This window comes from Stereum hirsutum (assembly GCF_000264905.1).
Source record: "Stereum hirsutum FP-91666 SS1 unplaced genomic scaffold STEHIscaffold_4, whole genome shotgun sequence".
In the NCBI taxonomy this organism is placed as follows: Eukaryota; Fungi; Basidiomycota; class Agaricomycetes; order Russulales; family Stereaceae; genus Stereum; species Stereum hirsutum.
Window position 1 is genome coordinate 645579 of NW_006763134.1, and position 11800 is coordinate 657378.

The 11800-nt window shown below is 53.3% G+C and overlaps 5 protein-coding genes across 5 annotated transcripts; 2 read left to right on the forward strand and 3 right to left on the reverse strand.

Moving 5' to 3' along the window:
- Window positions 1–120: 120 nt before the first annotated feature.
- Window positions 121–770, forward strand: STEHIDRAFT_154541 (uncharacterized protein; the record flags this gene model as incomplete). Its single annotated transcript, XM_007301719.1, has 2 exons — window positions 121–138; window positions 198–770. The coding sequence occupies 2 exons, from the start codon at window positions 121–123 to the stop codon at window positions 768–770; spliced, it is 591 nt and encodes a 196-aa protein (XP_007301781.1).
- A 415-nt stretch (window positions 771–1185) lies between these two features.
- Window positions 1186–2840, reverse strand: STEHIDRAFT_109157 (uncharacterized protein; the record flags this gene model as incomplete). Its single annotated transcript, XM_007301720.1, has 3 exons — window positions 1186–1491; window positions 1578–2649; window positions 2710–2840. The coding sequence occupies 3 exons, from the start codon at window positions 2838–2840 to the stop codon at window positions 1186–1188; spliced, it is 1509 nt and encodes a 502-aa protein (XP_007301782.1).
- Window positions 2841–3566: 726 nt separating this feature from the next.
- STEHIDRAFT_154543 (uncharacterized protein) lies at window positions 3567–4115 on the forward strand (the record flags this gene model as incomplete). Its single annotated transcript, XM_007301721.1, has 1 exon — window positions 3567–4115. The coding sequence occupies one exon, from the start codon at window positions 3567–3569 to the stop codon at window positions 4113–4115; it is 549 nt and encodes a 182-aa protein (XP_007301783.1).
- Window positions 4116–5450: 1335 nt separating this feature from the next.
- STEHIDRAFT_145672 (uncharacterized protein) lies at window positions 5451–9205 on the reverse strand. The gene is made up of 3 exons (XM_007301722.1): window positions 8817–9205; window positions 8226–8763; window positions 5451–8172 (listed from the first exon to the last, which is right to left on the reverse strand). The coding sequence occupies exons 1-3, from the start codon at window positions 9187–9189 to the stop codon at window positions 5691–5693; spliced, it is 3393 nt and encodes a 1130-aa protein (XP_007301784.1). The 5' UTR covers window positions 9190–9205; the 3' UTR covers window positions 5451–5690.
- A 1204-nt stretch (window positions 9206–10409) lies between these two features.
- STEHIDRAFT_154545 (uncharacterized protein) lies at window positions 10410–11553 on the reverse strand (the record flags this gene model as incomplete). The annotated part of the gene is made up of 6 exons (XM_007301723.1): window positions 10410–10482; window positions 10551–10608; window positions 10693–10790; window positions 10883–11166; window positions 11247–11453; window positions 11527–11553. The coding sequence occupies 6 exons, from the start codon at window positions 11551–11553 to the stop codon at window positions 10410–10412; spliced, it is 747 nt and encodes a 248-aa protein (XP_007301785.1).
- Between the last annotated feature and the right edge of the window lie 247 nt (window positions 11554–11800).

Sequence of the window (11800 nt, forward strand, 5' to 3'; positions counted from 1 at the left end):
CTCGCTTCTCGACCACAGCTGAAGGTTGAGCAACAGACACGAAATTCGAAGCTTATATATACGTTACGCAACACTGAGCTCGCCCCCTCTCGTTGTTCCAGCAACGTTATCTTGCTTACCATGGAAATTACAGCACCGGTATCCTTAGTTCTTTATGCCTTCACTGAATAGACTCTGATCTGTCGCGATTTTTTCAGCCAGCTTCAGAAAAGGTGTCCAACCCCGAATCGCCCGTCCCACTGCCAGGCTATGAACTTATTGTCCTGCCCGACCCAACAACCTACGAGCGCTTTACATGGACACCCTTGCCCCACCCACCGCGTGTTCTTATCCCCAAAGCAATCAAGGCTATCTCCAGCGTCACCGTACATCCACCTTACATCGGCGCAAAATCACTCGCTAGACACTCAGCCAAGTGGGTTGATCAGCGCCTCCTCCTCTGTGGCTGGGCTGTCGACATCAAGGCTCTCCAGAAGCGAGGAGAGCTGGAAGGCTATTCGATTGACAGAACTGGGAAGGGGAACGTTATAGAGCGCTTCGGGATGATCCTCCGCGACGTTTGTGGCATTCACCCAAAAAACGAGTTCCAGCCCGTGTTGCTGCACGATGGCAGCCACGCGATGTGTGTGGTTATAGCGCAGAACTTGACGGAGGAGACGATGCAAGTGGACGAAGAGAAGTCACAGAAAGTTATGATGCTCCTGGCGACTTCGACTCTACCTCGGTGGTACCAGTATGCATGGGATATCGACCATGGCGACGAGGATTAAGTAGACAGTCCTGTTCTCTTTGACACCCAAAAAGTGTATCCAATAGATGTGTCGCTTGCTTTGACTCCAGTTACTCTTTCATCTTTATCTCAACTTGTCCATTTGGTGGCTCGAAGTTTACGGTCCGAACAATGACTGGGGACGATGACGTGTGTGTTGTCACTTCACCATATCTAAGTAGTGCTACGACGAATTTTGGCCCGCAATGAAACAGCGAGTCAGGCCAGGTGACAGCCGATACCTGGAAAGCACGTACGGTCACGATCATGATTTATCAAAAAGAAAAAACTATATACAATGGTTTTCCAAACACATCCTCAAGAGTCATGGCGTATACTTTCAGCATCGAGACGGGACAAAAGTGAGGAAATTCGGACTGTAAGTAGAGGTAATCAAAAGTCTGTAACGATATTCTCTAAACTGGAACGTTCTCAGCGTTCACCACGAACTTCTTGAGCCAAGCACGGAGCTTGGTCATCTCTTTGCAGGACTCCAGTGTTCCATATCGCATCGTCTTCGCCCACTCCGTATACTCAAGGGTGGACACGTCAGGCTCATAGTCGAGGGGCTCAGCACTGGCGCTATCGTGGTCGTCCTTGCGTTTCTTCTTCATGTCGTCCGTTAGTTTAACGACCGTCCACGTCCACCAATCGCCAGCGGCTGCGATCGCAACGAGCTCATCCTGATGCCTCCAACGAAGACTGGTAAAAAAATAAGCAGCCTGTATAAATAGTAGCCATGTAGCAGTACAGAAGAAAGGTTTAGCGTTCGGGACATGCATACCATACGTGCAATCAGAAGACATACCTGCTTCAAGACTTGCTGTTTCGCAGTTCGTATCAGGGAAGCCAAAGCCTTGGGATTGGCAACACCCAGCTTATAAAGCGTGCCACGCTTCGGCAACCTTTTGTTCTCGACAATGATCGGAACCCATTCACGTCCGAGACCCCAACCATTGCAGAGCACCTGTGCCACAAGATTTGCAACGAGTGGATCGTACCGGACACCGTTAAGAGGCTCGAGCCCTTGGGCGTATAAAAGAGCCATGTCGGTGATCTGACAGCTGAAGGTTCCGCGGGTCAAAGTCTGAGACTGCATGGGACGAACAGCGTCGTCCTCATGCGTTGCTGATTCACGAGCAGCGAGTGTATCGGGGACGTCGTGCGAGATTTCTTCATCATCGGACCTTTCATCCTTTCGGCCAAGATTCCGGATGCGGGAGGGACGATCAGTCACAACATTGGGGGCTCTCTGGAGCTCCACGAGGCGCGCAGGGGCAAGGGGCTTCCTTGTGCGCGATACAGACGGCTCCTCCTGGGGAGCAAACCCGCTCGCAGAAGGGACAATGGTGGTCGAAGGGTCGGATGAGGGTGTTGTAGAGTTAGGGTGAGCGTTACCGGCTTGTACGGAAAACATAGGTCGGCCCTGTGCGGGGTCAAAAAAGTCCCCAGAGTCTTCGTCCTCTTCCTCGTCCTCGTCGTACTCTTCCTGGTCCTCGTCGCCCGTGCCCAAGTTCTGAATAAGGAAGACATCACCTCGCAGATCCTCTGACATCGATGATTCCTGGTCTGATAGAAACGAATCTTGGCTCGGAAGTAAGCTCGAGTTTGGTGCCTCATAAGCAGGTATCTCGAGTACGGCCAGAGTATTGTTGTCTCTGTTCAGACGCCAGAGGTTGTACTGGTGCTGCACGATAAAGGGCCCCCACGCTACGGAGTTTCCGAGGGATGAACCGAAAACTTGCCAGAACCCTGACCATTTTTCCTCGAGTCGACGAGGATTGTGTTGAAAACTCCCAGCCAGCACTGAGGCGGCTATGAACTGGAGCTTCGTCCTGGAAAGGTCGCGTGGGGTCAGACCGAAGCGCGATGCGGTTTCCCTGCATAGCTCCTGATATGAGAGGAGCTTCAATATTTCAGGATAAAAAGAGAGAACTCACTTGGCCCATTTCTTGAACCGTTTCTTGTCGTCTTTTAAAATGGTTTCAGGCCGGAGCTCGAGATCCCAGACGTACTCATCCGGGGTGATGATCTTGCCCTGACTTGTGACGAAATCTAGGGGAGAAGCCATGTAGACTGTAGTAGTGCGAAAGGCAATCGGAGGAGATAGCGAAGAGGTCTTGGTACGACAGCGTATGCACTATCAGTTTATATATCTGATAGAGGGGACCGCGCGGAAGAAAGCGGGATCGTGTGTCACCATTGTCCTCTTCGGAGCCGTGCAGAGGAACAATGAAGCTCATTAGCGAGACACCTCATGGCTGCCATCGATCATCGATTCGAAGCCGGCTGATCAGTGTGCGTGTTTGCGATGGGTCGAGATACGACCACTGCGCCGTACTGGGTCCAATGCTTACGGGAAGCTTATAGAACGAGTAAGTATCGCTCGAGCTTCCCCTCGGAGTATCGATCATCGATTCGAGTCAGAATTGAGTCAGAAAAGGCTTATCAAAGGAGAAAGCAGAAGACACGGAGGCAGCGTACTGCGCACACCTTAGGCCATTGTCTGTGGCTAGACGGCCCATCTTGGGAACAAAGAAAGCAATACAGCTCACGATGACTCGGCACCTCCCCGGGCCGGTGATTTAGCGGTTTGTTTGCGCACTATTTGTTATGACACATCACGTGCCTTTCGACTATATATGGTTGTACTCAACTTCGACCCTGCTCATCATCGCACCCATCATCTTGCACCCATCATCTTGCACCCATCATCGCACATTTCAAACAAGCACAGTACACAGGTATTTCTATCTTACATTTCAATGTCTTTGTTCTAATCTGGCTGTTTCAAGGCATGTCTTCTGCTTCAACCCGAACTTACGAAACCATCACCCTGCCCGCCCCCAAAAAATACGACCGCTTTATATGGACACCCTTGGCTCATCCGCCGCGTGTCCTTATCCCCAAAGCAATCAGGTTTTCATCCAGCGTCACCGTACATCCACCCTACATCGGCGCAAAGTCACTCGCTAAACACTCAGCCAAGTGGGTTGATCAGCGTCTCCTCCTCTATGGCTGGGCTATCGACACCGAGGCTCTCGAAAGACGAGGAGAGCTGGAAGGCTATTCAGTTGATGAGATTGGGAAGGCCAATGTCCTTGATCGGTTTGGAATGATCCTCCGTGACGTTTGTGGTCTTGATCCGGACAAAGACTTCCTTCCCGTGTTGTTGAGCGATGGCACCCATGCGATGTGTGTGGTCCTAGCCCAGAATCTGACGAGGGAGACGATGCAGGTGGACGAAGAGAAGGGGCTGAAGGTTATGATGCTCCTGGCGACTTCCACTCGTCCTCGATGGTATCAATATGCATGGAACATTGATCACGATGGCGATTCGGATTAGATGTTCTCTTTGGAGTGTGTTCGTTATCGCTTTCGCTTGCTCTGACCCCTTCTCTTTTTATCTTTCTATTGTCGTCTTCGTTAGCCTACGTATCCCTCTCTCCCCCTGGTTCCATCGCTATAGTCTCGGCTATTCAATCCAACCTAGAAAAAAGAATGGGTGTGGGAACCCTGCTTACGTAAAAATAGCTGATTGGCTGGCGAGCGACGCGCGTCGGACTCTTCCGGTGCCCCAGTCCCGAGTGGCGAGCGGCTGCAAGGGAGCGTATGTCCTCGAAGTGACCAGTCGGGATGCGATGTTCAACACCAAAAAATAACGTCAGGCCTCCACAATGCCTAGAAGAATGTCGGAATATCCTGCAACCTGAGTTTTGTGTTCCCTGCATCAGCACTGGCAAGTGTGCTACACGGCGAGCATGTTACAGATGTTACAGTACAGGAGTGTGGCCCGTGAGGTTTCTCATGACGTGGTGGTCGTTGGGTGGTCGGCGAGTGCAGCGAGCTCGACCACTGATTATCAATAGTGATCTACTTATTACTCAGCTTAAAATGCTGTGTTCAGTGGTACCGTGTCCTCCACTCAGACTGTGAGAGTGAGAATGATATAATTTACAATAAAATGAGTGGTCAGCGAGCACTGCGGGCCCGACCACCAGCATATGAAGAGCGAGTGCTGTGAATAAATCACCTGGCTTAAGACTATATTTTGTGTATCTCTCTGTCTGAATGCATAGTGGTCGGCGAGCACCGCGAGCTCGACCACCGTGACTGGCATGTGAGGAAACAGGGCTGTGGATGGAACACTTGGCTCAAGGCTATATTTCTAACTGTACTGTTTGTCTAAAATGCACAGGGGCGGCAGTAGATTGGGGTGAGGTAGGTACAGTCTTTAATGAAGGGAGTGGTCGGTGAGCACTGCGAGCTCGACCACCTAAATTGTGAAGGTAAGTTTAAGTGGGGTAGGTAAGTACGGTCCACAAGCAGGGGAGTGGTCGGCGAGCACCGCGAGCTCGACCACTGGGGTGTCCAGGTATATTCAAGTGGGACAGACACAATATACGATAAGAGGAGTGGTCGGCGAGCACCGCGAGCTCGACCACCAACATATGAAGAGCCGGTGCTGTGCACAGGTCCGCGTAGCTTGTATTACTGGATTTGGTACTGGTATGACTAAACTTTGTTGTCAAGGCTTCGCGACAGCCCGTAATGTTTGAAGTCGATATTGACAGTCGACTACAACAGCTGAAAATGGCAGACGTCAACAATCCTCAGACACGGTGTCACTTAGGCCGAGACAGTGCTAAATCGAGCGGAAGCCCCCCATCATAATAATGAGTGACCAACATAATATTATTCGAATGACTATATCTAGATCCATCCCATATAAAATTTAGCGACGACCATACACCATAACTCATCACAACTCTCACAGTCAACAACAAAACTGTAGCTTAACAGAATATCGAGAGATCCAACCGACCGAGCAGAGACCTACACATTACGAGCAACCAGTCCGTCTCCTAACATACCCCGATCCTCCACCCGCTAAACAGCGTCTGAGACTCAACATATCAACCTATCGCACACCCCCAATCCTCGCCCAAAACATCTCCTCCCTCAACCTAACCAACTCCTTCCAAGTCCTCTCCTCCCACGTCGCCTCGCCCACATAAATCTCCCCGTCCACTCCCGATCCCTGACCCTTCTCCCCCTTCTCACCTACGTTCACATCGACACTGAGATTCTCCTTCTCGCTCTCCTCCTCCACTACAGGCTCTATCTTCTCCTTCATAATAGCGACGGCAAGAGGGGAGACCCCATTAACACCACCTCCAACGCCATTAATCGGCGCAACCCTCCTACTCGCAAACTTAGGCGGAGGCGGAGGCTGCATAATAGACCCCGACCGCCCCCGACTCCTCGCCGGTAACGGCGGCGTCGCCGCCGTCGTCGGCGCAGGCGCAGTCACAGGAGGCACCACAGGCAATGGAGCAAACGAATCATGCTCCTCCTCTTCATGTTCCCCAGCCTCAGCCTCCCTCATCAGCTCCTCCGCAGTCGTGCTCGTCTCGAGCGTGGAATGAGGCGCAGGGATGGTAGGCGGATGCAAGGGCGCGGAATGAGGCGGTTCAGAGTCGTAGTCTGAGCCGGCTGTGAAGACGAGTTCTTGAGACTCGTCGCGGTGGTGCTTCGTATCCCTGAGCTCGTCTATCACGGAGGCCACCTCTGCTGCTTCTGCTCCCGCGGCAGGGGCAGGTTCAGTTGCGGGGTCGATGGCCTCAGTAGGTGGGTGCGTAGGAGTAGAAGGCTGCGCGGGTTTCTCGACCTCGTCTTTCACCTCCTGAGAATCTGACGGCGGAATATCTGTCGCAGGAGCAGGTTCCTCGACAATAGGCTCTCCAGCGCTTGTTGGTGGAGGAGGAGGAACCGATACCTCGGCTGCATCAGTGTCAGGATTAGCTTCCGTCGCGGGAGCAGGAGCGGAAGCAGACTGTGTCGCCGGCTCCTCGGGAACAGGGGCTGGCACAGAGGCGCTCGTCTCCTCTGTCGCAGTTGCAGGAGCTGGTGGTTGCGTTGGCTCGACTGCGGGTAAGGATACAGGCTCAGGTGTCGGCGAAGATCCAGTCGCAGAACGTGGACGAGGTCCTGAAGGAGGTGGAGGTGGTACAGGACGGTTGCGTGCGGCTGCACGACGAGGTACGGGCGGAGGAGCCGGAGAGCCTGTTCTTGAAGGTACACCTGTAACAGAGTTACGCTTCGAGCTAGGCGTGGCGGGGGAGGCGGAACGGGCTGTAGGAGCGTCCATGGAGGTTCGGGAAGATACTGAAGCGCGCGCAGCAGGGGCAGGAGCAGGAGCCGGTGTTGGAGCTGGTGCTGGAGCTGCGGCCGCCGGGGTGGGAGACGATGGGACAGAAAATTCTGCTGGCTCGTCCGTAGGGGTGTGGAAAGCGTCCTGGTTGGTCTCATTTGAAGTCGAGGGTCGAAGTTCGCCCTCTTCTGTCTCTGTCTCAGGCTCGGGAAGACTCTCGCTCGACGCCGCTCCGCCCCTCAGACGCATCACTTCCCCGATCCTTTGTTCCTCCTCGCTGGCCTTGCTATACATCGACGACTCTTCGGAAATCTCTCCCGCCGGCGCCGGTACCACATTATGCTGCACAATCGTCCGAGATCGATTCCGCGTAGGAAGAGGTGGGGGTGGAGGTGCGGCCGTGGCACTCGTAGCAATAGGAGCTACGAATCTCTTCGCGATGCTGGGTGAGTGCGTAGGATGCGTTGGAGGGGGGACCTTTGGTGAGCCCATCACAGACTTCTCTGACTTCTCGTTACTAGGTGAACCAGACCTCGAATTGCCTTCGCCCCAGCTCAGGCCCCGGTCCATGCCCAAGGCCGAAGCCATGCCCCAAAGACCTCCCATCTTTGACTTTCGTCGGGGAGGTATGGACGGTCTACCGTCGGAGGAATCCTTCCTTGGTAGTGGTGGTGGAAGACTAGGGACTTCTTCCTCCCACACTTTCTCTACGATACCGGTCCGCACGAACGCCCAGAGGGAACATGTCGTCCGGAGACGTGTCAGGCACCAGCCGGAGGGACAGAGGGGATATACGGTGGTTTGGTTCTTCGCGTTCGGGCTCTGAGGGAGAGTGGTGGTGGTGGTGACTAGCTTAAAGATATATATTTGAGAAGGGAGGTTGTTCGGGTTGGTGTTGGAGAACGAGTTCTGTTGTGGCGGCGGCGATGAGGGAGGACTTGATTTCTGGTTGGAGAGGGATCGGGAAAGGGCATCTTTAAAGATAGAGGAACCCCAGGAATTGTTGCTCGAGTGATTCTTGACGGGGGATGAGCCGTCGGTAAGCGAGGTGCCACAGAGTGCGCAGCAGATGCCTGGATTGCTGTTAGTGGGGACGGGAAGGGAGTTCTGCGAGGCGATGGTGCATTCGAGGAGAGCAGTCGCAGAAATGGGTTCGATGGAGAGTTGGCCAGAATGAATGGCGGAAAGGACAGAGCGGCGAGTGAGCCAATTCAGAGAGGGTGCAAGGTCGAGGCGAACCGTAGGCTCGCTAAGGCAGCGGTCAGCACAGCATGAGAACGAAATATATCAAATCCCACATACGTGTCTTCAGTGGCTAGCCGGGAGAGGAATGGGAGTGGGAGCAGAGTCGACATGGCCGGCACTTGTGTCGAGTTTGGTCTCAGAGTTCGCAGATGTGCCACAAACATCAAGAACTCCTGGTATGGAAGATGACTGCTGAGTAGCCGAGGCGAAATACGTCCACGAGAGGGCGAAGGTGTCCGTGTAATCCATTTGCCCTTGCCCATGGTCATGCTCATCTCCTCTACCTTCTTCTCCGACGCCTCCTTCTCCTCCTGCAACTCCTGCATCTGCAGCTGCATCAAACGCACAACCTCCTCCGTCTCCCTCAAAGCGCGTTCAGCGTCCTCCGCCTTCCGTTCGCTGACTGCGCGTCCGAACCGAGCTTCTGCGACCATGGTATTGGCTTGGTTGAACAGACCAGCGGAGAGATCGTCAAGGTCCTTCTCGATTTCTGCTCTGGCAGACTCTGCTTGGCCGCGTTGAGCGGCCTCCTCTGTCGCCTTTTCCATGAGACGAGTGAGTTCGGCAGTGACCTGATCTTTCTCTACTAACAAACCTGAACACAACGTCAAAAATCTGACGAGGCTGTGGTTGAATACTACAACGCACCTGTGTTGAGAGCAGACAGATGCTGCGAACGCTCTAACTCCAAGTTCGAAATTTTGAGCGACGAAGAGCGAAGGTTAGAGGAAGAAATATGAAGGTCATCTTCGAGGTCAGAGACACGGTCATAGGACTTCACGAGCTTGTTGTTTAACTCTGTGACCTGTGAGAAGAGATCCTGGACCTGTTCGCGCAACGAAGCAATAACCTGCGCTTGTGCATCAGCATTGCTCGGTCTTCTCGACAGAGGTGTGGCCGGGGTATCGTTCAGAGCTCGTTCGCCGTTTGCAGCTGCCGTGTCGACCGTCGGGGCTGTGGTCGTCGCCGTCGTGACTGTCGGAGTCGACTGGTCGGTGGTGTCGTTATTGTCATTGGACATATATCCCGAGTCGTTGTCGTCGCAGTCTGGTGTAGGATGGAGGAGAAGGATAGGGTGGCGGATAGTCTGAGCGGGCGGGGCGACGTGGTTCAGTTCGTGCAGCGTGTCCCGGAGAATTCTTTCCGCTCTCTCGGCGTGCACAGCGGCGCGGGAAAACGGCCCGTCCCACGCTTTGCTCTCGACGTCCATTGTCGCCGACGTCGTTGCAGACGATGCCCTCTAGGTCTTTGGGTTGAAAGATGATTGTTGCTGGATATCGATCACCATGTCTCATGCTTTCTATGTTCTCGGTGGGCTCTGCAGACTTTCGTCGATTCATTACCGGACACGCCAATGTCGCGCGGATCGACATGCTTTGTTTCGTCGCGTTGGCAAAGGACACATTGTCCTCGGCCCTTCACTGCACGGTCGGATAGCTCTGCAGTATACTATGCATATCTCGGTGCAGTTTGACCGGATAATACTTTTTTTCTGGGCCACCCATGGCAGGAATGCGGTCATTTCACGTCTCACGTCGATGAAGTTCTTTCTTCACACCAATCAACTTATTCATGGTCCTGCCTATATCAGCGCTTGGTGTAGCCCTATTCATCCTCGACGAGCTTGCTAATCCACAGCCCGACTAATGCACCTCGATATTTGATCTCACACTCCTGACTCAGGCATGAGAGCTGTGTCCAATCGACCGCATTCATGCCCTGCCACTCGGGAACCGGGAGCAGCTCTACCAAAGGTCTATCATACTTCAATCGAATGGCACCCCTTGCCCAGCTTTCCATTGGCAAGCGCAGTTTGCACCAGGTACTCGTCGGTTTAGAGAACAGGCTGCTCGCCGACTACCGATGATCATGCGGACGCGTGCCGAGCACTTATCTTCGTTTCGCCAATACGTCCGAGCGCTATGAATATTTCTAGTATTGTAGCAGCTAGCTCATGCACAGTTCCACAGACATTACATTGCCCTACAGTATGCCGGCTTCTCTTTCAGACCCCTGTGGTCGACATGGACGTTCAACGCTCAATGCAGCCAGCCTCTAAACATTCGTCAAATGCCAGAGGCTCTCGTTTCTTTGGAATCGATACTTAGACATCCAAACATCCACATATCCTTCTTCCCTTTCGTGAAATTCAAGTCGACTATTGATATTGAGTTGTGGGCGCGGGCCACAGAACGATAAAGTGCGTGGGTGCCACAGGGGCTTTCCCCGTGTTTGTGCATGTTATTCAACCGCTTCGTTCCTAACAATGGTGGCGTCACCGTTTCCACTACCACCCCCCCACCATCGCGCATGCCTACCGGAAGCATATTGTTACGAATGAGATCATTGGGTCACCGGTTTATTCTGGGTCTATTTTCGAACAAGAGCCCCCCTTTCCTTTTGATGCCTCCACCGAGCTTGGAGTTATCTGGATGAGCACCTATTCGCCACAGAAGGTTGGGTGAGCCAAAGATGAACAGAACAAGGATGTGGGTGTTGAGTATCAGAGGAGAAGGAAACGTACCATGAGCGACGGCGCGTTCTCTAAGCTCAGCAGCTTGACGCTCGAGCCTCTCAGCCTCAGAGATCTCGGTACTTTGCTGCTTGATGGCGTTCATTTCACTGTATATGCCAAAACAATACCGTCAGTCAACACCATCATGCGACAGTCATCCCACCATGGAACGAAAGAAGAAGAAAAAAACAACACTGACTGTTCCTTCTCCGCACCCCTCGCCTCCAACGCCTTACTACCGATCATTGCACCGACGCCGTGTTCAACTTTGCCGGCAAGATGTCCACCCCCACTCCTATGCTGCTGCTGCTGCTGCTGCTGCTGCCCACCGATACCGGTGCCAGTGCCGACACCAGGGCCTGTCTGACCGCCGTAGACGTCGGTCGCGCCAGTCCTTCCGGTCCCGGTACCTGGGCCGTACTGATCTTGTTGACCGGCCGGATATTGGCCGGGGACGATGTTATGTCTGTCCGAAGTCGCGAACTATCCAAAAACAACATCGATAACAAGCCAGAGTCAGCGTCCTGCCTTGATGTCTATGTAAAGAATAAAATATAACGTACATCGTGGTGCGCACCCCTTCCAGCAACATTCGGTCCAGTCAAGTTGGGGTCGCCATACCCTCCAGAGCCCTGGGTCGTATCACCGCTCAGACCAGGATCGTACCGTTGCTCTTCACGAGCGGTGGAGCCGATGCCGGTGTTGGTGCCGGAGCCAGTGGTAGAGTCGTCGCGGATGTTGTCGGCGGCGCCGGAGTCGTTCTCGTGCTTCTGTAAGTTTTGAAGGATATGAAGGCAATTTCAGTGAAGTGATGAGGCATGAAAAAAGAGAGAAGAGACGGACGTTGTGGCTCTTCTTGAAAAGAGGCATGTTTGTGTAGAGGATCGAGTTGTGATTTGGGGAAAATGTGGGTGTTGTGGGTTTGTGGTGGTGGGTAGTAAGTGAAGAAAAAGAAAAGGCTTTATGAGCAGAGGTTTATATACCTCTCATCAGTGGTGATGCTCCAGGCATGGGGTCGCAATGGATTTGTGACGTCGTGGTTACGCGCGCGCGGAGTCCTCCCTGAGAAACTGGATGATCTAAGCCTGTCCATTCCAGTGCTCTTTGTCGTGCTCGG

Coding starts and splice junctions, on each gene's coding strand:
- STEHIDRAFT_145672 (XM_007301722.1), bottom strand. CDS start 9,189: ATGTCCAATGACAATAACGACACCACCGACCAGTCGACTCCGACAGTC. Junction 8,764..8,816: donor TCTGTCTGCTCTCAACACAG/GTGCGTTGTAGT, acceptor CGTTGTGTTCAG/GTTTGTTAGTAGAGAAAGAT. Junction 8,173..8,225: donor CGGCTAGCCACTGAAGACAC/GTATGTGGGATT, acceptor CCGCTGCCTTAG/CGAGCCTACGGTTCGCCTCG.